The 26,548-nt window shown below is 44.6% G+C and overlaps 1 protein-coding gene across 5 annotated transcripts in view; it reads left to right on the top strand.

Annotated features, from left to right (window-relative positions):
- The window catches only part of ATAD2B (ATPase family AAA domain containing 2B), a 546,820-nt gene that overhangs the window by 239,833 nt on the left and 280,439 nt on the right, over positions 1-26,548 (top strand). For all 5 annotated transcript variants that reach the window (XM_069236016.1, XM_069236015.1, XM_069236018.1 and 2 more), the window contains exons 16-18: positions 1,359-1,670; positions 6,485-6,617; positions 20,025-20,211. In XM_069236016.1, the coding sequence (XP_069092117.1) occupies positions 1,359-1,670; positions 6,485-6,617; positions 20,025-20,211 (632 nt within the window). The remainder of the gene's footprint in view (positions 1-1,358; positions 1,671-6,484; positions 6,618-20,024; positions 20,212-26,548) is intronic.

Here is a 26,548-nt window from a genome sequence, read left to right as displayed (position 1 = left end):
AGGGAAGGCAGTGCAGAAGCGTACCATCTCATGATGGGTGCTTCTCTGCATCAAAATGTGCTACGCTTTGTCAAAGAAGCAACCTCCAGAGGGTTTGCATGCTCACTCAACCTGAGCAACTGCTGCTACCACAGCGTTAGCACCCAGAATTCCTGTCCTGGACATATGTCAGGCAGCAACGTGGTCGTCCTTGCACACGTTTACTAAACATTAGTACCTGGGCAGTCAGGTCTGCAGAGACGGCTACTTTGGTCATTTAGTCCTGCAGGACTATTTAGTATGATTTTGGTTCGCAGCCATCCTCCGAGGATGGTATTGCTTGGGTATCTATCCTAAGGTAAGGAATCTTCAACTAGAAGTCTCTTTCAGATGAGCAAGTTACTTACCTTCGGTAACGATTTATCTACTAGTGACATATTCTAGTTGCAGGTGGCTTACTGACCCCTCCGTCCTCCACCCCCCATACTCCCTTCTTGCAAACTCATTTCTAGGGACTGGGATTCCCCTTTCAGGGCCTTAGCTGTGGTGCACCACGTCACTGTTCATCATGGCTCTGCGCTTTGCCGTGGAAAGTCATGAAAAGAAACGGACGTTGCCGAAGGGGTGCTTTTATTCGACCCGAAAGTCATCACAGCAACCACGACGCCAGTGATGGACGCGTAGTCGACCGATGCCACCTAACGGGGCGCAGGGGTACTGCTCGAATAGTCTTCGGATCCAGTCTGACGCCTGGGGGAAATTCTAAGGTAAAGAATCTGCACCTAGACTATGTCTCTACCAGATAAATTGTTACCAAAGGTAAGTAACTTGCTCATTGAGTCTTACTTACATAGACAAGTGCGTGAGTTATGAAATCCACTGGCATGATAGAGCTGAGGCACACATGGGATATGCATCTACCCAGGATTACAAGACCTTCTTTTGTGCTACACAAATAATTTAATCCAGTGCCCTTTTTCTCTTGTGGTCATTCCTTAAATCTGTCGGAAGGGAAGTTGGCTGTTAGAATAAACCCGTTTGTACAGCAATTGCATTATCTCCCTGTCTGCAGAGAGTTATGTAATTTAAATCCAGTGCTTTGCCCGTCTGCATTATTTCATGCAAATGGACATAAGTCTTGATCCTGCTAAAAATATATTAGCTTTTATCCTTTGGAATGTTCTAACTTAATGTGGTAACCGTTACTTCTATAAGTGATGTTTCTCTTTCATCAGATAGTAAGTTGTTGTGCAAGCATTGGCCCTTTAACGTAGAATTGTGGCTGCTTTGCAATGTTCTATTTGTAGATGAAATGACTTGGGCATTTAGTAGTAGCTTGAAATTTGTATACATGTAAATGTTTAATTTTCTTTTGTCAGGTTATTGTGGAGCGGACATCAAAGCACTTTGCACAGAAGCTGCCCTTATTGCTCTTCGTCGACGCTATCCTCAGATTTATCACAGCAGTGAAAAACTACAGCTTGATGTTTCTTCAGTAGTTCTTGGTGCACAGGATTTTTTCAGTGCAATAAAAAAAATTGTGCCTGCTTCACAGCGTGCCATTATATGTCCAGGTCATGCACTAACTCCCATCATTAAACCACTGCTGGACAGAACCTTCAATAACATTCTCACTGTTTTATATGAAGTATTTCCACATGCAGAATTCAGCAGCGGTAACAAAAGAGAAGGTATATACTTATTTATTCACGGTGTGTTTCCTTCTTGATTGTATATGAATAGCATATGTTTATATGGTTCAGTGCTATCTAGTCAAAAAAAAGGAAGTTGACTTCTCTGAAGCCCCAGCTCTTTTACACGATCACCTATGATTTTCCAGCAGGTCGGTGAAATATTTAGGTACTTATTTAGTTATAGTGCCTCAGTCTTATGATAAATGAACTGGAAGGTGTGGAAGTGGCAAGGACGTGAACTCGGGAACCAGTATTGGTTTGTTTCCATTTGTGAACTTTCAGTACAGCAGATCCTATATGACAGTCTGCATTACCTCTAGTATTCATACCGGCTGATCTGCGCTGGGGTTGTCACAGAGATGCAGCCCCTGGGGTAAGTGGGAAAGAGGCTTTCCAAAACTAGCAGAGGCCTCAGAGTCCCATAACAGTGACAGCATGGTAAGCAGGGCTGCGTGATGTGCCATGCGGTTGCTGTCCTGTGCTCATGCTTTTTATGTCTGCCTCTCATGTCATTCATATATTTCCATCCAGAAGGTGGATTCGACCACCTGGAGAGTTAAACTTGTTTGAATTTGTCTCATCTGTTGAAGTTGTGTAGAAAGTTGGAAGTCTGCCTGCCATCATTTTTATAATGCAGATATCTAAAAATCTAATCAGTGGATTGTACCAAAGCACATAAAGGGTGTATTTGGAGTACAGTGCACTGTTTCATGTAATTGCATTTAACTTTTTATATAGTAGCAAAGAGCAGAAATTTGTAGAGGACTTAAAATCGAAAATGAAAGTTACTTACCTTTAGTGATGCTCTTTATGGTGGATACTCCTATCTAATGGCAGATTCCTCATATTAGAAAGCTCCCCAGATGCCAGACTGGATTTGAAAAACTGTGTCTAACAATGATCCTGTGCCCACTAGGTGGTACTGGGCCGCACTGTGTCGTCACTATAGTGCCCCTGACGTGATGGTGCAGAGCCACATGTAAGCTACACCTGTGCAGACCCCTACTCACTGATGTCAGTTTCTTCCCTGTTTCTTTCTGGTCCCTCAAAGCAGTGCATGAAAAATTGGAAGCATGTGTGTGCAGGTTCCAAACTTGGGACCTTTTCATATATTAAGAGGGCCCTTCCACAGAATGGGGAGGTGTGATTTTCAATGAGGAATCTGCAGTTTGAGTATCCACCAGAAAGAGCATTGCAGGAGGTAAGTTACTTGCCCTTCTGATGGATACTTCTAACCTCAGATTCCTGCAGGAGATCAACTTTGTGGTAAAAGTTCTCTGATAAGTCAAAATAGAAGTCCAAACCGCAAGCCACTCTCTATCCAGAGAAGAGAAGGTGCAATAACATCATGATTTTAGTCGGTCTCCCTCCAGATTAATCTGTGGATCTGATTCCACTATTAATCCTAGTGCAAGTCATATTTCCCAAACAGTTGGCAACATAGTAGCCAACTGATGATTTTAAGGAGACCATACTGCAAATATCTGAAATTTCTAGGTCTCCCTTTGGCACTCACTCCTTCAGGCCTCAAGAATCTGCTAGGGCCTTAAGTTGAGGTACAGTTAACAGATCCATCCTTAGCACTCTCTGACCCACTTAGACCTATTAAGAGCCTCGTACTGAGTTGGGTACCATCTTCTACCCCGGCTCCATGATCTATGGTGGTCTCTTACTCGTCGACAACAGTAACTAAGCCACAGGTCCCAGAAGAGAATCCTGTGCTGATTGGAATGTCTGACCTGAACCAACTTTAGCCTGATTAAGATCAATATTGCAACATGAAATTACTAAAGCTCAATCAGTCACCATTCAGCCAGCATCTGAGATAGTGGCTCAGCGGTTGTGGATATGTCTTTAGAGGCTTCACTCTCACTTTGCTCAAATTATGACCAAACCTTACTACCACCCAGAGATGATGAAGGTGGGGTTGGGGGATCATCTGCTCCCTAATTATAATACGTTTTTGTACGGACTACTCAAGGCCAGTGGGCTTGATAATTACCTAATACCGGGTTGAATAAGTAATTTGGACCACCAGCAGAAAAGAGTCTATCTTTTGCAGTAGTTGTCTGACAATTAGCTGAGGTCTTTGATCTGCAGCTGCTGTTTATTGGACAGACAAATGTACTTAAGGAAATCTTGCAGGTTATGTGTTTTCATATACCCGTCATAACAATCCCACAGAACTAACTGGACGTTCTAGATAGGCCAGGAACATTTTCAATTTGCATTACTTCCCCTTGGTCCCACCGGTTGCCCTCAAGTGTTCAGAAACATGATTGCGGTGGTCGCTACCCATCTTCAGAGGTCCGGCATACGATTTTCCATTACTTTAGTGACTGGCTGTTAAAGGCGGGGTCACTACAGTCAGTCGTAGACCAACTCTAGATTGGTATCTTACATACTTGCGTCATTGGGATTCCCAATCAAGCAGTATGCACCAACTCTTTCCGAGAGGCTTCTTTTCATTGAAGCAGTCTTGGATATGGGTACAATTCAGGGTCTTCCTTCTGTTGGAGTGTAAGGTGGCAAGGATCGGCGATTGGTGATCTGTGCAACCCACTCGTCCCAGCAGGCTTCTTCATCATTTGTAGCCCTGTGGTGCAAACAGGAAGTCAGGCAGCTAACTCTTGTATTTTTTGCTTCTGGCTCGGCTCAGTGGACAACTTCTCGAGCAGGACACAGCAAGCACAATCCTTTTCTTTGTAACGTCATGGAGCAGCAGGTGCAGTCTAATTTCAGTGCAGTCTCTTCCCAGGTTCCAGAGTCAGCAGGGCAGCCCTCCTTCGGTGCTCTTCTTCAGCTTAGCAAGATCTGAGTTCTGGAGGCCACTTTTGTGCCCAGAAAGTGCCGTTAGGGAAGGTCTCGATGTCTCGCCAATGGGCTACCTTACTCCCTCCTGCCTGATGGCAACTTCCTGTGAAATGTGGCATCTAGCGATACCAGAATGCTCTCTTTCTACTTCTAAGATGTTGGGACCCCCTCTGGAACTTTGTAGCCCACACTGCAGATGTGGGTAACTGAGGCTACACGCCCACAGGAAAAGTTGTTTAGCAGCTGCTTTTCCTCCCTATTTTCCCTGGCAGCCTGTCTACCTAGACAGTAGAGCAGCCTCTTACATGTGTATGCACTTCTTGCCTTTCAAAAGTGGCTTCCCCTTTTAAACTTGCCTTTTAGGCCAACACCCCCTGTGATTTCCTACCAAGAGGAGGTAACTCATCTAGTGGCAGGTCTCTGTTGTTACCCTTCCTCTGAGTTCTTCCAACATCTCCCAGGGAGGGCAAAGGGCTGTCTCGTGGCCAGCCTCAGCAAGTGGTCACAGGATAACTGGGCAACAGAGAGGCAGCTTTCTAGAAGTTGCATGTGGCAACATGTTACATTAATTTCGACTTTGACATCAAGTCTAGCTTAATGTAACGAGTTGTTTGATACCTTGAAGTTCTAAATGTGGTAGTACCATTCAGAATTTAGCAGTCTGAAGTATCAGCCTGTAACCCTGTACTTGCCAATGGGGCTGCAACCCTCTGTTACAGTAAAAAGGACAATTTAGGCTTTTTACTGTCAAAACCTGTAAAACCGAGGTTCTGCCTTGTAATATATTGCACCCTGCCTTAGGGCTTGAGACACCTACTGTAGGGGTGGGTGACACATATTATAGAGAAGTCTGCTCTTTGCCATTGCCTTAAATGGCAAAGTCGAAGTAGCAGGTTACAACTGCTCTACCAGTCTGCAGTGGCAGTCTGGGAGACATGTTATACCTTGTCATTCCCTTGGTAGCACAAGTGCTGCAGTCCACATGTAACACTTAGGTATACCTGGTATCATATATGAGGGCCTTAAAAGTAAGTTAAGATATGTCAATTTGGTATAAGCCAATCAAGCGTGTACTGTTTTAAGTGTCAGAGCACATGCACTGTGTCCTGATGTATAGGCAAGCTGGTCGATACCAGTCAACACACTAGAGGACTAGTAGATTTCAGGAGGAACCTCTAAGGTGCCATATGGATGCATGTCACAAATCCAATACTGGCATCAGTCTGGATTTTTTAATATTCCGTGTTCGATACCAAACACCATAGGTTTCATAGAAGCCATTATGTAGCTGGGTAACTTGTAGTGTGGCCAGTGCCCAGCACATACTGTAAGATGGCTTCCCTGTTCACTTGCAATATCTATAAATAGAACTAGACATGTATTATAATGCATTCTGCTTTAGGGCTCTTAAACTTGCTATAGGGGTGACTTACATGTAAGACATGCAGTGTATTTGTGCATTGCACACATGATATCTGTAATGTTGTGTTTTCAAATGGGTTTGCTCTATTTCACGCATTCTGCGAAAGCAGTTTACATGTGTAAATGGCAGCCTGCATGTGTTTGTGTGGGCCCCTTAGGGTGCCATAATACAAGCTGCAGCCCACAGGGACCCTCTTTAGTACCCATGCCCTAGGTACCGGGGTACCATTTACTAAGGACTTACAGGGGTGCTTATGGGTTTGCCAATTGGGTTACAATTGAGTATTTCCTTTTTAAGGGAAAGAACTCTGGCACTAGAGCCTGAGAAGCAGTCTGCAGTTGACCGTCACAGTCAAACTAGCAGCTGGGGCATCTGGTAGTTCAAATGGGGGCAAAAGTGGGGAGCATCTGCAAAGAGAAGTCCTGTTTCCTACAGGTGTCAGTAGGTTAGTGTCATAACAGGTGAAGGCTTAATGATATTTCCAGTTAGGGTAGAAAAATTGTATTTTGTACATGAACAAGCACATTAATTAACATATGGTGTATTTCTTATATTTCATTTCTTTTCTTTACAGATGCCACAACTCTTGGTTTGGATGATAGTGAAGATGAGAGTACTGTGTCAATTTTTGATGTTAGTTGTCAATCCCAGTCACCAAAGAAACAACAACCAGCTGCTACCCACAAACCTTTTCTTCACTTTAAAATGTAAGCACTACCATAGGTAAATTAATGAGTTTGGCAGTGTTGAGAGTGACCAGTGTGAAATAGAATACCTTTTAGTAGTGACACTGTTAAATATGTGTGTAAGTCTCATTAACCCAAATGGAGCTGCTTGTTGCTGCGTTGGTTAAATGTTAATAAATTACTTTGCACCTTCTGTGTTTAGTACAAATGTTAGTCTGATGATTCGGGACACTTTGTGGTAGCTGTTAATGCATTCTTTATTATTGCTAATTACGTCATAACAGCTCTGTTTTAACCTTTCTAGCTTCCTGAAGCAGCACGCTCCTGGATATCGAAGCCTGTTGGGGCAGATTGCTGCTGTCGAACAGCTGGTCCTCTGGGTGGCTAGGGTACACCTGACTGCAGCAGCTGCAGACTTTGCTGTTGACCTCTGCTTTGGGGCCTGCCTAGCTGCTAGTTGGGGGCTGCGTGGTAGCTGGACACTTCATGACTTACATCCCGTCTAGTCGAGACCACTGCCCATCTAGACCATTCTTCACTGCTGAGTGACTGTGTTGTCTGGAGGGCCTTTGCTGATGTGCAGCCTTCGGGGGGCTAGGACCTGTCGGATCTAACAACCATGGTCAAGCTACCAGCCCTCAGCTGCTGGTTAGCTGTGTCTGCATGGCTTTGTGCCACTGGTTGACTTTACCTCCTACTTTTCTAGACCACTTGCTTCGACCTCCCTCCAGTGCTATGCTTCCTAACCTCCTGGTGCCAGAACTTGCTGAATCTGTCCTGAGTCACAGCTCTGCCAGCCTACCTGACCCTAGGTCGTGACTCTTCCTTTGTACTGCCCCCATATTTTTCACACTGTCTATAATACTGTGCAGGCTCCTCACTTGTTGAACTCATTGTAGGTACCTAAGGCCTTTTTTTGTTGTAACAGCTTGGCCCGTCGTGATCCTAGGGAGCGCACCCCACATTACTTGTACCAGCTGTTCTTTGGCCTGTTGATCCTGTGTGGGTTTCGGTGCTGCCACATTGGCTGTTTACACTCACCATCATCCTTCCTTATTCCACTGTTTGGACCTCCGTAGAGCCAGTTTTCTTTAGCCTGCTCTGTCTTGTTGGTCATTCTCCTGCTGGTCCTCTAGCACCTGGGATCTTAAATTGACACGGGCCTCCCATTACCTGCAGTGGTCGGAGTGGTCAGTGTCTCCTTATTTGATTCGTCTTTCCTCATCAGCCTTTTTCCAATATGGGCAAAACTGATCACAAACAGTCTAAGCTAAACTTTGAAAAACGTTATTCCAAAGTTCCAAATGATCCTTCCTCGGAGGACCCCTATGACTTCGAGGAATCCAATGTTACAGCCATGTTCAAGGGGCTCAGGGAGTGCCTGGTCTCCATTGATTTTCAGATGGACTCTTAGCACTCGCCTAGATAGTGTGCATGAGCATGTGGACAGTCAGGCTGACACAGGCCGAGTCCCGGTTGTCTGCACTGTAGGTTACCCAGCAGGAGCTCACTGGTCTTGCAACGTCCAGATGGGAACTCAAGGCATTCATGGCCAAGAGTGAGGACCTGGAACAATGTACAAATCCTGGGTGTACCTGAATCTGCTACACCTTCCAACTCTGAATTATACGTATAGTGCCTTCTTGACACCCTATTTGGTTGCAGCAAATTCTCCAATGTCTTGATATTTGAACAAGCTTATTGCACGCTTGCTCCTAAGTCCAAACCAGGCCATCCACCACGCCTAAAATATAGTACAATTGTTCAAGTACAGGGACTGAGATTTCATATTGTGCTTAAACAGAGACAGAGTGGATCTTCATACCAGGAATCTAAGATTTCCTTCACCCCTACCTTCACTCCTGCGGTGCAGTAGACACACTGTTCTTTCCTGGAGGGGAGGAGGATCTGGCCCTCACAGCTGGTGAAAAAATTCCATGCTCTACTACACCAAACTGAGTCTAGAATACAAGGGTAAAACACACGTTTTTTTCTACAACCTGCCACCACTCTCAGATTCATAGAATGTTGCATCTCGTCAGGCAGGATTCACCCCTCTCCAGCACCAGTTATTCCCAGGGTGGCCAAGCCTTCAGCGATAACTACTAACTGCTTTAACAAATGCTGGCTGCTAAAGGTCTTTCCAGTAGCTGGCTCACCATGCAACCACTGCACAATATACCACGCATTACTCTCTGGGGTTGTGGTGCTCCAGAACAGAACTCCTTTGCTGCCTACCTGTGCTAATGCTTTCACAAGCAGTGCGATTCTCCTTCTGTAAACTCTTTTCGATGTAGGCCACCAATACGTACCACGTCAGTGATTATCCTGATGTTTTGCTTGGGGCAAGCCACACTCTCTGGGTTGGGAGTTTTCCTTTATGGTTTCTGCTGTTAACAGACCTCAATACGGTTTGATCCACTCATTGATGCCAATAGTAATGTGCCACCACGCCCTTATATGATTCAGTTTGACATGGAATGTACGAGTTCTTAACAATCCTGGTAAGGCTAGGCAGCTGTGGACCTGCCTTCATCGCCATAAAATTTACATTGCTATGCCCCAGGAGATGCACGGTTCACCTCTGGGTAAGCCTAGGTTTGCCACTTCGTGGGCAAACACTGTTACTTCTTCTCGTACTCTACTTACTCTAGGGGTGGGGTTGTCACTCTCCTATGGAAATGGATAAATTACTCACTGGTAGAGCACATCACTTATGCTTGGGGTGGGCTGGTGGCACTGTTGGACATGTTAAATGTCCATCAACTGCTCTTGGTCAATGTTGTCAGCCCCAGGGTTGATAACACTGCCTTTTATGATGATATAATGCAATTCTCCAAATATCATGACTGGCCCACACTCTGGGGGAGAGATTTAAATCTCACTCTCTGAGTTGCATGATAGATCCTCTGAGGCCTACTGCCGAGCCTCACACTCCGGTGAAGCTCTCACTTACTTTATGAAACTACATGACCTGATGGATGCTTGGTGAGCAAGGCATCCCAGTCAAATGAGCCATACGCTCAACTCCCCGGTGCATGTCACATTCTTGCGACATGACGTTTTGACTTCTTCTGGGGTCTCTTCTGCGTGGTGCTGACATCTTGCCCTGTACCTTGTCTAACCACTCCTTGGTGAAGTTATTTTTTCAGCAGTCGACTTCAGCTCCTCAGTTTTATGTCTGGAGATTAGAAAGATCTGAACTTCAAGATCAGGTATCCAATAACTTTGGGAGGCCTTCAAGGCCTACATTTGCGGTATCTGTGTTTCTAAATGCTCTAGGGTACTTAAATTCATTTGTTTGTGCCTCTCTAGACTAGAGTCTGAATTCAAAATACCAGGAAACAAAAGATAGGGTTCTCCTGTCCCAGCTGCACTCTACACTGCAGAAATACAGGGAGGAGGTGATCTTGGCTTTTGTGGCCGAATGAGGGCATTGATAGAGGGGGACAGGCCTGTCGGAGCCCTCATCTTGATTGCTGCCCATGACCGTGGGTCTTTCAGTCATCACCACAAATCACTGGCGAGTGTGGGATTGTCACGAGTGCGCCCCTCCCATTCTTAGAGTTCAATTATACTATATACACCTCTATGTCCCCAGATCCCACAGAGATCATTCTGATCTCTTGGTGTATCTGGATTAAGTGGCACTGGCTTGTCTAGATGGTGAGGCTAGGGGAATACTTAATTCCCCGATAACCATTGAGGATATTGGAAGCACCCTTAAGATTCTTCCCACTGAAAGCTCCTGGCTCTGGAGGCCTCCCAGTTGACTTCTTTAAAACATATGTGGATGCCCTCACATCTTCCTACTCAATATGTATAATGAGTCAATCCTTAGGGGGACTCTTCCTCCTTCTACAATGGAGGCACCCATTACTATCCTCCTAAAGCCCAATAAGGATCCGGACAAGATAGCTTTGAATAGGCCGCTATCACTACTAATCTCACACAGCAAAATATGGGCCATGATCCTTACTCAAGAACTTCAACCCTTAATGCTCTTTCGGGTGCTACCAGATCAATCAGATTTCATTCCACAACCCTCCTCCTCTTTTAAACTCTGGATGCCAGTGGCCATTCTCCACAGTGCTGATCCACAGCTTCCATTTGTTGCTATTCTGCTAGGCGCACAGAAAACTTTTAGTTAATTGAACTGGTCATTAATGATGAAAACACTTCTCTAAAGTGGTTTGGGTAAATATTGTTGCCGCTTATAACCTTACTACACACTGCTCCCAAGGCTAAGAGTCTGTGTGAATAGACTTTATTCTGCTATATTTGCTGTTGGCATTTGCACATGACAAGTGTGCCTTCTGTCTTCTCCTTCGGAATTCCTCTCATTTCCGGGACTGTGCCTTGTTAATCAGTCCTTGATCCGGCTCTCTATAAGCTGATGGCACTATTCTTTATGTTCAACAACCAGATGTCAACTTTGCTCCTACTGTAGTCCAGTTCGAGGGATAGTCCAGGCTTTCCATCAATTGATCGAAATCAGAAATGTTTCCTCTTATGGACGGTTGCCCGACTCCACCTCTGATTTACCTTCTATGAGGAAGCCCCCAGGGTGTTAGAAACTTCAGGATCTTGGTCTCCTGAGACTATGATGATTTGATTTGCAGCAATTTTGTTACAAGTCTGGATAAAGTAAACTCCCAAGTTAAGCGTTCGAAACGCCTCCCACTATCTCTATAGGGGAGAATATCCTTAATCTGATAGAGACATCTAGTTGCAGATTCCTTACCTTTGCATTGTCCCCAGGCGTCATACTGAATCCGGAAAGTTTTCGTGAGCAGTACCCCTGCACGCCATTAGGTGGAATCGATCTGCTCCACATCTGTCATCAGCATCGTCTGTGCAAGATAGGACGTTGCGTTTCCTACACCGGCTTCACTTTGGCGTGCTGTCAGTTCCTTTCTTTATGTGCCAGCTAGCGCTTATCTGACGAGAACTATCCCACAGTCATTTTTGACTGCCTTATTTTTTTTTTTTTCACTTTCTCAAAGTTTTTTTGAGTTTTCAACTCCAGGTGCGTTGACGATGTCATTGAGAAAAATCTGCTTCAAGCCCTGCAGTTCCTGTCATCGGGTGTTGTCCGTGACGGAGCCACACCTCGTGTATCTTTGGGTAATGGTTGTGCTCAAGGCACCAAAGTCGTGCTGCCAGTGTCAGGCCATGCATCCAAAGGCTTTGACGGAGCAGTCCCTAAAGCTGATGGCAGACCGATCCTCAGCTCCACGCAAGTTGAGATCTCCGCCGAGAGGAAGGTCTGGGATAATTTGCAGAGTTCTCCATCGTAGTCATCCCACTGCAAGTCCTTGGGTGATTGGGTAAGTCAAGGCACAAAAAGAAATCTAAGAAGTCAAAGCGTTCTTTGACTTCTCCTTGTCTGTTGCCTGACGAGGGAGCATCGACATTCTAGGCCTCGACATTCTAGGCCTCGCTCTGCGCGTACTGTGCATGGGCCTGAGTTTCCAGGAGCCGGAGCGACCTCTACTCAACTTAGTTTTATTAGACCATGTGCCTTATTTTTGGGCAGTGCGACTCTGCTGGGTGCCTTTGGGCCCGCAGAGTCGAAAGGGGCCCCTTTGGGTTTTGCGCTGGTGGCTTTGGCTCTGGTACCGAGGAGCACCCATGGATCCAGGCCTGAATCCGGACCAATGTCTGTCGTACCACCTTGACCTCCCCCGAATCCGGTCCTGACACTGACGCTCCCGTTGCCACATGCACCCAATGGCGGTGCCATCCCCATTCTTATCCCCGACTGTGACATGGAGCCCGATGGGCATCGTACAACTCTGATGTTGGAAGGAGCCTTGACTCCTAGGTCATATCCTGAGCCCCTTTCTTATGGGCTAGGTTATGGTAATGAATGGAGGGGTCACTGGACACTTTAGAATACCAGCTCCACGAACCTATTGACTGGTGTATATACTTGGGTAAAGTCAGCAGCCTGGATGGCTCTCAAGATATCGGCATGCTTTCTCCCCCTACCGAGGCTACGGAGGAGGGAGCTTCCTATTCTGTGGTGGTGAGAAGAGCAGCTGAGTTCCCGGACCTTGAGTTGCATCGGTGGCCATGAGAACTAACCTCCTGACAGGTGCTTCAACCTGGAACTTCCTCCTCGGAACCCGTGCTGCCATTTAATGGGGCCCTCATGGACGTCCTACTGAGTACCTGGTCCAGACCCATCACAGGGGCTCCTGTGAACAGGAAAGTTGTCCGCCGCCATCACCCTGCTCCAGGGGACCCAATTTTTCTGATTCAACACCCTACCGGAGGGATCTTGGTTATCCAAGCCTCCACTTCCCTGGGTGCGTTCTCTTCTGTACCCCTGGATAGGGAATCCAAAAGGTTGGATACACTTGGGAAGATGATGTTTTCTTCAACCAGCCTAACATTATGGTTCATGAACACTGCATGCCTTTTTGGCCATTATTCCCACAAGCTGTAGGATGGGATTGCGCAAGTGCTGCCACAGGTCCCGGAGGTGGCCCGGGCTGTACTCTCTCAGGCTTTTGCTGGTGGGAGAGACGCAGCAAAGTCTTAATAGTGGACTGGACACGGCCCTTTGTCCATCAAGCTGCTGTGATGGACATGCCCTTCTAGGGCACCCATATCTTTGAAAACAAGGCAGACTCAGCTCTCAAGTGTTTCAGTTATTCTCGAGCCATGGGCAGGTCGTTGGACCTCGTGGTGGCTCCTCATCCTCAGTCTGCCACTTGTTTCTTTTGTGGCTGTGGACAGGACCTCCAACCGTGTCAGTTCCCGGCCAGCCAACGTGCCGCACATGCTTCCCAGCCTCTGTGTGGCTGAGGGTGTGGGATTCACCAAACCCGTGTATCGGGGATCCAGCAGTCTGGATAGTCCACCCCTTCCCCCCCCCACTCACTCCCTGCAGCAGCTTCTAAGCCTTCCTAATATGAAGACAAGGCTATACTGTACTCAGTAGAGCAACATTTACTCTGCAGTGGTCATTTGGTATTGTTGCACTAGCTTGCTCTAAGAACACTAATCATTCTCATAATATTGACAAGTACCAGTTTAAAGATTGCACCTCAACAGAAGCCGAAGGCACAATGTAGGTGATTCTGTTTTTCCTACAGAAAGGTTCCAATTCCTAGGATCATTTGGAGTGTCAATGCTATTCCCCAATGCTGAGCACTTCCTCATCCTCTGACCCAATTCCAAAGTGGACTGATATTTGAACTGATATTTCCAACTCAGTCTGCCTTTCCACATAGGTCAAGGCCTTTGCTGAGGCCAAGTTGGAAATCTTTAAGATGTGTCTGGTACCCTCTAGGCAACTCTCCAAATGGGACCTGTTAATTCATGCTTGGTAACTTTGATGGCTCCAATGCCAATGCCTCCGTGTAGGTCAGCTCAGATTTTCCAGGTGGCACAAGAAAAGGTCAGATCTTGCTTTCATGAATTGCCTATTCCTGATACCCAGAAGTTTGTCTGGGTGGAGAAGTTACTTGGGCCTGACTACGACTCCGTAGCCATGCTTGGTGAGAATTGTGGGTGCACGGAAAACCGTATTTCTGAATCCACCAACAATCTGCTTCTTCCTCCTTACTCTGATGCTGGTCTGTTCCTGATTTAAAAAAATGCCAGTGGCCTAGATAACCTCTTCCATTACCCCACAGCGGCCCCAAAAGAGAAGTACTTCAACAGAGGAGGCATCGTCCTTTACCACAATGGTGTGTAAAGCTGCTGAAAGATCAGTCTGACTTTGCCTTTCAAGGACCTGAAGTCTAAAGGTTTGACAGAAACCTTGTAGCTACTAAATCAGTTGCGAAACTCTTGTTTCCATTTAGGAAGCCTCTAGTGGTCTTGAGTGGCTGAGCAAAGCTCTGCTTAGGTCCATCAGTCCACAGACACCATAGAATTGCACTGGGTGACCCCTCTCCACAGAGCCTGGTTGTTGAGTATTCATTCTCCCGCCTTACAGCCCCATAGATAGGAGAATCAAAACAACTGGATGTAATGGGCTGTGAGGTTTTTGCTTTAGGCAACTTTGCTCTCTGTATAGCTAGTCACCATTATCGGTTCAAAGTTATTTACAAGAGATGGCCATGTCTGCTTATTTTCTTTTATATCCTTAATATAAATGTGACCCTTTGTTTGTTTATTTTTTTTATTTTTGTTGGACTGTCGTAAAATGCTTGTTCAAGTAGTGATCTTATCTAGGCTCATTTGTAGCTTTACAGACTGCCTCAATCTTTCTAAGCATTTTATTCTCATACTGCATGTCATCCACAAGTGAACAGTCTATGTTTATCTTTAGAAATAAAAAAAATAACCTTTTGGATCGTCATTAAAAACTGGGCTGGGTAACCGTTGACCAGCAAATAACAAGCATTTGGCACTGCTGTTAGCGTTCACCTTTAGGACCTATTTGCCAATGTTTTCACCAAGGCCAGGAATGTGTGGGGGCCTGCACAATTTACACCTCAGTGGATGGAAATTGAACAGTGGCAGTTGTTAACATTTGATCTCCTAAGTGTGTGGATGTTATCCCTGCCTCACAGCACTCCACTACGAAGTCTATTTACACTGGGCACTGTAGCAAATTTGTGGCGTGGTGTGGTGTCCGCACAACAGAACTGTTACAAGCCAAAGTATTGAATGTCTTATGATTTGTTTTGTCACTGGCCCAGCAGTGACTTGCTGTGGGCACCATTAAAGGTTACTCATTGACCTTTTTGTTGTTTTCCTGTTTGCCTGCCCAGCTGTCCTTGTTCAAGCCACTTGTTGTGAAGACGTTTATTACAGGTTTAAAACCCATATTTCCACCTAAATTGGGATATCAGTTTGGCCCTAATTTTCCTCACATGTACTCTTTCCAAGCTGTTGCACAGCTGCTCATTGTGTCCTCTGACTCTCAAGACTATGTTCCTTCTTACGATTTTCCAGACAGACTGTTACTGAGGACCATCTTGGCCTTTTTGCTAAAAGTAGTTACTCCTTTTCACTTTGGGCAATCTATGACATTCCAGCGTTCTTTGTTCCGACACACCCCTTGAAAGAAAAAGACTCCCTCAGCGTATCTTCATAAAAGCCTCTAGGTTTTAGATTGATCACACCAAAGACCATTGAGTGTACAATTTACTTTTTGTGTAGTTTTCGGTGTAAAGAAAGTCAAGGGAGGGCAGAATCAGACTTTGTCAAGTTGAATAGTCATCTGCATTAAGATCAGCAATGCACTAGCCAAGAAGCATCCTGAGAGTGAATGAGGGCGTATTCCACAAAAGCCAAGGCTATCGCTGTGCTAGCATACCGAGTACCTCTTATCAGCATTTGTCAAATTGTGACCAGGGTGTCCATTTATATGTTCACAAAGTACTACTGCCTTGACAACCAGGTCTGATGGTAAAGGTATTTTGGCCATTTGGTCCTGCAGGACTTTTTGATCTGAACCTATTCCACAAATCCTCCATCTAGGGAGAGTCTGCTTTGGTATCTATTCCAAAGACGAGGAATCAGCGGTTAGAAGTGTCCATCAGAAGAACAAGTTATTTATCTTTGGTAATGGTCTTTCTGGTGGATACTCTATTCAACCACACATTCCTCACAGCCCCCCACTCCTCTTACCTGCTCTGTGAAATGGTCATTGTCGTTCTAGAAATGTCCCAAGCTAAACATCTGCACACTGGTACTTTGACTTTTGAGAGAAAATGTAGGAAAATGCCACTGTTGGCATGGTTACCCCCTAACGTTTTGCCTTTTGTTGATGCCAGCTTTGATTGAAAGTGTGCTGGGACCCTGTTAACCAGGCCCCAGCACCAGTGTTTTCTCCCTAAAACTGTACCTTTGTCTCCACAATAGGCACAGCCCTGGCACTCAGATAAGTCCCTTGTAAAAGGTACCCCTGTGGCCAGGGAAGGACTCTAAGGGCTGCAGTATATACTATGCCACCCTCCCTAGGGGACCCCTCACTCAGCACATGCACACTGCCTTGCAACTTGTGTCTGAAGGTTGGGAGAAAAAGACAAAGTCGACATGGCAACCCTCTCAGGTTGCCGTGCCCACCAAGCACTGGCTGTGGCATAGGTAAGTCACCCCTCTAGCAGGCCTTACATTCCTAAGGCAGAGTTCACTATACCATAGGTGAGGGCATCGCTGCATGAACAATATGCCCCTACAGTGTCTAAGTCCATTCTTAGACATTGTAAGTGCATTGTAGCCATATTGGGTATATGGTCTCGGAGTTTGTCATTATGAACTCCACAGCACCATAACGACTTCACTGAATACTGGGAAGTTTGGTATCACACTTCTCAGCACAATAAACCCACACTTATGCCAGTGTGGGATTTATTGAGAAATGCACACAAATGGCCTCCTAGAGATGCCCCCCTGCTTTCCAGCCCAACTGCTAATGTTAGGCTGACTGGTTTCTACTAGCCTGCCACTTCCAGACCAGTTTCTGGCCACATGGAGTGAGTGCCTTTGTGCACTCTGTGACCCGGAACAAAGCCTGTCCTGAGTGGAGGTGCTTCACGCCTCCCCCCGCAGGAACTGTAACACCTGGCAGTGAGCCTCAAAGGCTCAAGCCTGGTGTTTCAATGCCCCAGGGCACTCCAGCTAGTGGAGATGCCCGCCCCCCGGACATATCCCCCAGTTTTGGCAGCAAGTCTGGGGAGATAGTGAGAAAAACAAGGAGGAGTCACTCCTTCAGTCAGGTCCACCCCTAAGGTGACAAAAGCTGATGTGACCCCCCTCTCCCCCCCCCTCCCCCACTCCTTAGAAAATCCTCGCTCTTACTTTAGAGGATTTAGCCCAAAAGGAATAGGGATGTGTCCCCCTCCCCAAAGGGAGGAGGCACAAGGAGGGTGTACCCACTCTCAGGGACAGTAGCCATTAGCTACTGCTCTCCAACCCTGAACCCAGGAAATCAGATTCCTGACGACCTACAAAGGACTGCTGACCTGAAAACCCTGCGGGAAGAAGGAAGACAACTGCTTTGGCCCCAGCCCAACCGGCCTGTCTCCTGATTGAAAGAACCTGCACCAGCGACGCATCCTGTGGGCCCAGCAACCTCTGCCGACTCAGAGGACTGCCCTGCAACTACAAAGGACCAAGAAACTCCTGTGGACAGCGGCCCTGTCTAAACAAGGGAGAAGAAACCATCTTTAAAGGGACCCCACCTCACTCCAGGAGCGTGCGTCCCCACCACTCTGCACCTGATGCCCCTGGCCAATGTCCAGAAAGGAGCCCCAGGCAACTCCGACAATGTGTTCACCCTGCGCCAACCTCCCTGCACTCCTACGACGACACCTGCAGAGGGACTGCCCGGTGAAAAGAAACCCGACCCCTGGAAGAAGCACTGCACCCGAAGCCCCCAGGCCTGTAAAGAACCAACCACCGGTGCAGCAGTTACTAACAGGCGGCCCTCACCCTTGCCCTGTCGGTGGCTGGCCAGAGAAGCCCTCCTGTGCCCTGCCTGCAACGTCTGAGTGACCCATGGCTCCCTCCATTGATCTCTATCACAAACCCAACTCCTTGTTTGCCCACTGCACCCGGCCGCCCCTGTGCCGCTGAGGGTGTACTTTGTGTGCCTACTTGGGACCCCCCCACAGTGCTCTACAAAACCCCCATAGTCTGCTCCACGAGGACACAGGTACTTACATTCTAGCAGAATGGAACCGGAGCACCCCCTGTCTCCATGGGTGCCTGTGTTATTTGGGCCCCTCATTGACCTCTGCACCAGACCGGCCCTGTGTTGCTGGGTGTTTGGGGTTGGCTTGAACCCCCAACAGTGGGCTGCCTGTGCCCCGGAGACTGAACTTGTAAGTGGTTTACTTATCTCAAAAAGTAACCTGTACTTACCTCCCCCGGAATTGTTGAATTTTGCAGTGTCTACTTTTAAAATAGCTTATTGCCATTTTATGCCAAACTGTGTACATTACTGTTCTGATTCAAAGTTTTATCTTTACATATGCAAAGTTCCTTACATTTAATGTACTTATCTGCAATTTGAATCTTGTGGTTCTAAAATAAAAAAAATGTTTTTCTATATAAAAACCTATTGGCCTGAAGCTAAGTCATTTATTGCCTGTGTGTGTACAACAAATGCTTAACACTACCCTCTGATAAGCCTAACTGCTTGACCACACTATCACAAATGGAGCATTAGTATTATCTATTATTGCCTCTATTAAACCTCTTGGGGAACCCCTGGACTCTGTGCACACTGTCTCTCACTTTGAGATAGTACCTACAGAGACAGCTTCCTACAATAAAGAAAGAAACTAATGTCATATGAAGGAGTGATGGTAGTATGTGGCTCTGTTAGTCACTTCAGGATGAAACCAGGTCAGTGTTGCGTGTGGGAGAACTGCTGTGTAAACGTTTCCAGATCTAGTCTGGTGCCTGGGGCTATTCTGAAGCTGTGGAATTTCCAGTTTGAGTATTCGCCAGAAAGAGCATCACTAATGGGTATGTAACATATTCATCATAGGTAACCACCATACATTTTGTTTTTCTCAATTTCAAGCAGATTAGTCAAAAGTTACTTAATGAATTGATTATGAAAAAAATTGGATTTCCTATAAAGTTAATCTTCAATATGAACTACAGTGACAGAACAGCACCTCTGTAAAATCTATATTTACATATGTTCACTGAAAATGCATGGTTTAAAACTGAGTTATAGTTCATGCTCAAATACTCAAAACTACTAAAATTAGCCAGTTATGGTATAGAAAGTACACAGTCCATGCCTTAACTCGTGTCAATCATCTGGTTTAACTCTTGTTTGATTACCTTTTTTGCAAGTGGGTGTTTTGCACATGGCAGGCTTGTGGTTTATGGTGTTACCTGTACTTAATGATGGCAGTATGGGGCCACTGCAATATGGGACCACTCTTTATGGATTAGCTGTGAATCTGCTCAACTCTCTCCCCCACTCCACATGCCCTGACTTTCACTGCCTGGAAGCATGCTTCAATGTTGTTTCCACTATTTGTTATGTAATGTGCTTTGGGAGCCTACTCCTCCCACTGCCCTCTTTCTTGTTATAACATATTTTCATTCAGGAGCATTTATGATTCTATAAAGGTCATGTAAGAGATACCTAACCTTTAAATGCTCCAAATATGACGGCCATGATAGATAACTTATTTGATATGAAATTCAGTATTTTATGATAAGTCAGACTGCCAGACCTTGAGAGCACATTTTAACCAGATGTTAAAAAAGTCAGTCATCTTGTACAAAATGTTTTTACATAATTTTCCTTATTTGTCTCATTGTTTTCCTGCATTTTCTTGTACCAAAAGGTGGTTTTGTTTGTAGCGTATTTGTTTCAGATTGTGAGGCTCTCCTCTACCACATGTTTCTTGTGAGATGGATATTTCTTGCGAGTGGGAGAGGACAACCAAAGCAGATAATCGATTGAGAGCTTACTCTCTTTTGTTGTAGGTCAGCAGTCCATCAGCCCACATCTTACCGACCAAGATTACTGCTTTCTGGCGAGGTGGGATCAGGACAGACCTCACACTTTGCTCCAGCATTATTGCACAGTCTGGAACAATTTTCTGTACACCAACTAGATTTACCAGCACTTTACTCTGTCAGTGCCAAAACACCTGAAGAATCGTGTGCCCAGGTCAGTAGTTTGTCTGCCAAATATTTCATTTGTTTGTGTTTCATAAAATTCCATAAATTTCTTTATAGGAATGTGGACTAACACATTGAGGTTGCTCACTGTGGTTCTTGTAGATTGTCATGTTTTTTAGCTTCATACACTGTTTAGAAATTGCCAAATATAATTAGAGAGCTAAAATTTCGAAACGCTGAACTCTCTTAACGGAATGGGTGTCATGTTTGAGTGATTAAGTTATTTTTTATAAATGTGTTTCTTACTGCCAAAAACAATAACTGGGCACGGAGATGCGTCTGATCCAAACCCTGTTTCAAATGTACAAAGGGTCCTACGTGAAACTCGCCTTCTCAAAGTAACCATTGCGTCACTCTCTTGGTATCTCTGAAGTTCCTTGCTGCTAAGTGGCCAATAGTACCCGTGTTTTAATGAAGATTAGCTTGATGTTTTTCCATGTATCACAATGCCTTGGAAAAAAATGTTTTTCCTAGAGATTGGCTACTTTTTGCATCTGACATCTCTTTGCCATAATCATCTTTAGGGGGCTTATTTATTTGTTCTTAAATTGTTTAGTGTACTATCTAACTCCCCAGTGCGGCTTTCACTCTTGGGTGTCGGTATGCAAAAAAAACCAAAAAAAACCTCTAAATTGAGTAGATAGCTTTAAATTGTGTTTAAACTTTTTAACATTCTGACAGTGGCTGAATTTGCTATTTCAGCCAAACACGGCCTTCATTAAAAATACATCATGTGGAGTGATTTACCTTAAATTTATAGGCTGCTGCTGAGGGCTATAACCGTTATCAGAGAGTCTCTCTGCCTTTTGGACCTCATGCCTGTACGAGTGAGATGACCTTTAACATCCAGTATACTTCGCGGCAGAAGATAGTTAATACTGTTAGCACATTCCACCCACTGAGGGTAGAGTATTCTAAAATACTCAGGGAGAAATAGAAAAAAACAAGTATTGCAGTGTTGGAGGAAGAGGCTAGATCATACAATGTCAGTAGTCTGACACCCTGTTTAATAATTTAATTATTAAGAAATAACTTCATTATAAACATATGTACGCAGTAATTATATTGTTTGCCCTATGCTGAGGATTTTACTACATTATCTCTTTTTACAAGTGAACTTGTGTTTCACTTACCAGAATTTCTTTTGCAGGTTTGTTATCCTTGAAATAGGCGAGTTAGAGGTTAGAACCTCTGAAAATGTGGTCATGGTTTAAAGGAGCACCTCATTCTAAGCATGCCTTCCACTCTTCTATGAATATTTACTTCTTCACAATCCTGAATCCATTCCTTATTCCGTGTATAATGCTCCATTGCTTCTCACGTAGGCGTACTTTATATTAATGCCTGCATCACCATTTACAGAAAAGCTATCTGTTTCATGTGGTACAACTTTTGAACCAGGGTGTTGCTTTTACATTGCTTGATATTCACTGAAGATGTTGACACTTTAGTAAATAAATTGTAACATCCCTTCGATTTCATTTTCTGTGCACAGCAGAGTTGTGTTAAACAGGTTCACTGATAATCCATATTTGAATGTTATTTGTTATTCTTCCACAGTAAAAAAAAAAATAGACCTAAGGGATTTAAGGATTGCAGTACATGGAAAAAGATGGCGTCAAAAATGGTTTTCCATAATTATTGTACATAGTGCTTGTGTGATATGCTTGACATTCGGAGTAACAATGCCTGCCTTTATATGACATTGAAGGCTTATCAGTCCAATCATAGGAAATTGATGTGTGGGAGGGGGTGAAATATAGTCTTATTTCGTACCCTCATGGCACTGGGACTTCCTTCAGAGCCAGCAGCCTTGGACAGTGTATAACAGCAGTTTCAGGCATCATTCTGAATCACAATATCTTAGACAAAAACCTTCTATTGAAAAGAGTAAAAGGAGAAAACGTACTTTTCAGATCCGGAGGATGACCCTGAATTTGTGCTGGTAATGTTTAATCTCAAAGATTCAGCTCCTGCTGTTGAACAAGACACATCACACCACCCTCAAAGAACTCCACTGGCTCCCCCACACCTACAACTCTCTGCACAGCACTGGCCCTACATACCTCCATATCTCCATGTAGCCATATATCCTTTCACAAACCGGGGAGGCCTTTTTTCCAGGGTATAGTCATAAACACTGAATAGTCCTGCCCACGTGCAGGAATCTTTTTGCGCTTTTAAAATGTTTTAATGTATAAACTTTGTACATAGTACCTTACATATATCTGCAGCCTAAAGAAATGCAAAAGTGGGCAGATTCATCGAATTTTTATTTTAAAAAGAAACCAATTGCTTAGGTATGTATCATTAATAAAATTAATGACTATGAAAGATCTTTCACAAACTTTTTTTTAAAGAAAAAGAATATACAATATTGGTAGGCTGTCATTGAAAGGATAGTAGAGAAAGGTGGCATTATGCCTTTAAGAATGTCACAGTAACCCCTGTATCCCATCATGCCTCATAGGTAAAAGTTAGGTTAGTTAATGTTTCTGGCTCCTGGATATACCTTTTTGGCCAAAAACACTGTAAAATCGTTCCAAAACCTTTCTTTTGGAAGTAATTCGCCAAGAGTGCAGATAGACGTATTACTGATGGAAAATAATTTTCCTGTTAAGAACGCCTTCACTTTTTGTGAAGTGTCCTTCCTGTGGGATGGAGACTCAGACTGATCCTCACTCTGTATTATTTGCCTTCTGGATTCTCATCCTGAGACTTGTAGTCCCTGTCAAAAGTTTTCCAACTGTATTTTAAAGGACAGAAAAAAATCAGAATCCATGTCTCCAAAGAAGGCAAGGCACTACAGCTGCTTCATCAAGAGGCCTTGGGAAGGTCATTCCTTTTCCAAAGTGCTCACCTCTCGCTCTGAGAACGTTTGTGGGGGAGATCGAGGGAGAGACATTGCCATCATCACAAGAAGAGACATGCCTAGTTGAAGTATAATATCTTGAGGACAGAACAGCTACCTGTGTGCTGCTGTCAACAGGTATGCTGTCGAGCCACCTCTTGATGAGAAAAGCATTCTTACTGTCAAAGCATGCGTCAGTCAACAATGACAATCCACTACCCATCGCCGTTGAAGCAGGTATCGTTGCGGAAACTAACAACAAAGCCACCGTCAAAGGAGAAACATTCGATGCCGAAGCACATGTCAGTCTTTGCCAGCAAAATCACTTGCCTTGGCCTTGATCTACATCAAGGGCCAGATCCCAATCGACTTTATTTCTCCATGCTGGTTTCAAGGTTTACAACATAGACCTGTGTCACATATATCAGACTCTCAGTATTCCTTTACTTTTTCAACATCAAGGGACACACCTCTGTTCCACATCTCAAGTACATCATCTTCAAGGGTGTCTGCATAGCCCTTTTTTACCCTCCTGGCACACCGTCTGTGCTCCCTAGAACTCCAACAACACTCATAAGTAACTCATATATTATAGCTTCACCACATAAGTCTCTACAGAGATCTAGGAGTGTACTACGTCACTGCTCCTGATCTAAAGTGACATCTGAAACCAGATCTACTTCCAAACAATCTAGATGATCAAGCAGAAGATCCAGATCTAGACACAGAATATGAGGATCTCCATCTTGGACTATCACTACTTGCTCATCAGTCAGAGGTTACTCACCTACTCCGACAGATAAACCTCAGACAAGGGAGTTTCCATAGATGATCCTCTTACCTTTAGCAAGGTTTTAATTAGAGGGGCAACAAAATTGAATATCGATATTCCTTCTACTACTACATCGTCTTCTGTCATTGAGAAGTTACATCAGAGAACAGATGCACAACCATTATTTCCCCTGATTCCTAGCATTTTAGAACATGCAATGCAATTATCCTTACACTTGCGTCATTGAAGCCTGTCTCAACTTCTTAAAGTATAAACCCCATGACCAGAATCACCGTTCCTTAGATCAGACCCTTCTCAAGATTTGGTCATTGTAGTAGCAGCAAGAAGGTCCCACACTGTTGCTCCTTCGTCTTCCGTGCCGCTAGTCAAAGAAATAAAACAAGTTTTGATGTTCTGGGGAAAAACATGTGTGGAACATCAACATCTAAAGCAAAGGTTGCCAGTGGTTCTGCCTTGTTGGGAAGGTTTGGCCGGTCTCTGTGGGATTAGTTAAACAGATTTACACACAACTCCCAAAAGAAGACAGGCGTCATTTTCAAGAGCTCTTAAATGAAGGTGGTCTGGTGCCGAATATTAGTAAGTGCAGCAGCTGATATATCGTATCTTGCTGCTTATGGATATTTGCCTGGGATCTCTGCTCAGATTAAGCAGACTCAAACCAGAGGCACACCGCCAAATTTTAAATTGACCATTTTCTGGAAACTCTGTTTTTGGGTTTCATGCAGGCGTAATGAAAACAGAGATGGTAACCTTGAAGGCTGCTGGTCTTAAGAAGCGAAAAGAATACTGTAGGAAGTACAGACCCTATGATATAAAATATTTCTCTCAGAGGGTTCGCACCCCTCACTGGTCTCACCAACAACACAAATTAGCAATCAAGACAGCACTATCATTCTCAAAAAACATGAAGAGGCAGGGCACACTACTAGCACCAGTTTTCATCCACAGGAAACCCTTCGGCTAAACAATAAGCCTTTTCTTCCCCCTTTTCGGTTTGTCACTCCGGTAGAGGGAAGTATTCTCACACATCTAGAAGAGTGGCCCTTAGTAACAAACAAACAAATGGGTTTTGAGTATTGTTCAGAATGGAAATTCTCTTCAGGTCAGAGGCCGCCCTCTTTCAATTCCACCATCCAAAACATCGGCTTGTCTGAAAGACCTACTGCAAAAAGAAGTCAACACTCTAGTGCAGAAGCGTGCTGTGGAGGAGGTTTCTTATCACCAGAGAGGATTGGAATTTACTCCTGATATTTTCTGCTGTGAAATAAGGACATAAAGAAGGAATCAGTCCCATTCTAGATTTTTGAGTACTAAATAGGCACATAAAGAAAGAAAAATTCAGAATGTTGGCTTTACACCAGATCTATCCTCAACTACTATATAATGAAATACACTGTTCCAAAGAGAAAAGAGAGACAGGGAGAACACTATGGAGTCCTAATTATTAGGAGCAAGAGTCCTCACACACCCTATTGGGTGTTATGCTTCATCATCGGACGTGCTCCTCGTCAGACCGGCGCTACAATGTCTGACGGGCACCCCCCGTAGGGGGGCTCTTTGCCGGAGATCTTTTCTCGATGATGCCACAAACCCCAAGAGTGAGTAAGGAGAAAAAGAGGAGAGATCAACAGAAAAACTAAAATTGGCTCAAGACACTAACTGAGTGCTAAGTTTATTTGTTTGTGTTGGATGATGGCCAAGAATGATGGGGGTGACTAATAGGAACAGCAAGTTCGGTTCAGATTGGACTCTGGTAAGTGACTGGTAACATTTTTACTGACAGTTTCAGATTGCAGGAGTCAATTTAGTTTATTGTAGGAGAAGTTTACGATGCATTACGTCCGATGATGAAGCATGACACCCAATAGGGTGTGTGAGGACTTGCTCCTAATAATTAGTGTTCTCCCTGTCTCTCTTTTCTCTTTGGAACAGTGTATTTCATTATATAGTAGTATCCACAGGAGGGTATACACTGGACCATCAATCCTCCGAATCCCCCTTCTTTCTTTAAGCTATGCACAACTACACCAAGGATACTGGATGTGTTTAGTAGACCTCCAACATGCCTACCTTCACACTCCAATATCAGCAGAACATGGTAAGTTCCTTCAGTTCATAGTAGGATCCCATTACCTAATACAATGGTCTACCTTTTGGACTCAAATCAGCTTCATGAATGTTTGCAAAATGTATGGCCTTCGTGATAGCCCATCTGAAGTGACAAAAGATCCTCATCTGTCCTTACCTGGACAATTGGTTATTAAAGGGAGCTAACCAATCTGGGTCTGCAAGTAAACCTCAAAGTCTGCAACCTGCCCAGTCCAAAAGATACAATACCTTGGAACAATACTGGATACTCAGTCTCCAAAAGTGTATGCTTTGGAGGAGAGATCATCAGTCATTCAGAGGAGAGGTCACTATCAATCAATCTGAAATGTCACAATCTCTTACATATTCATCATTCAACAGAAAGACAGATTGCTTTCTACTGGGTTAGATGGCATCTTGTATCTTTCTAGTTCCACGTGCAGGACTTCATGAGGCCCAGCAACACTTCCTAGAAGATCAATGTAATCCGCTCTCAAACCACTGGGAAAAGAAACTGAACTTCTTGCAGGATGCCATGCAATCTCTCGTATGGTGGAAACAACTGAAGAACCTATTATTAGGAATACCATTCCA

The sequence above is a fragment of the Pleurodeles waltl genome, chromosome 5, assembly GCF_031143425.1.
Source record: "Pleurodeles waltl isolate 20211129_DDA chromosome 5, aPleWal1.hap1.20221129, whole genome shotgun sequence".
In the NCBI taxonomy this organism is placed as follows: domain Eukaryota; kingdom Metazoa; phylum Chordata; class Amphibia; order Caudata; family Salamandridae; genus Pleurodeles; species Pleurodeles waltl.
Note: the sequence above shows the minus strand (reverse complement) of the source record. Positions and strands in the feature narration are given on the sequence as shown.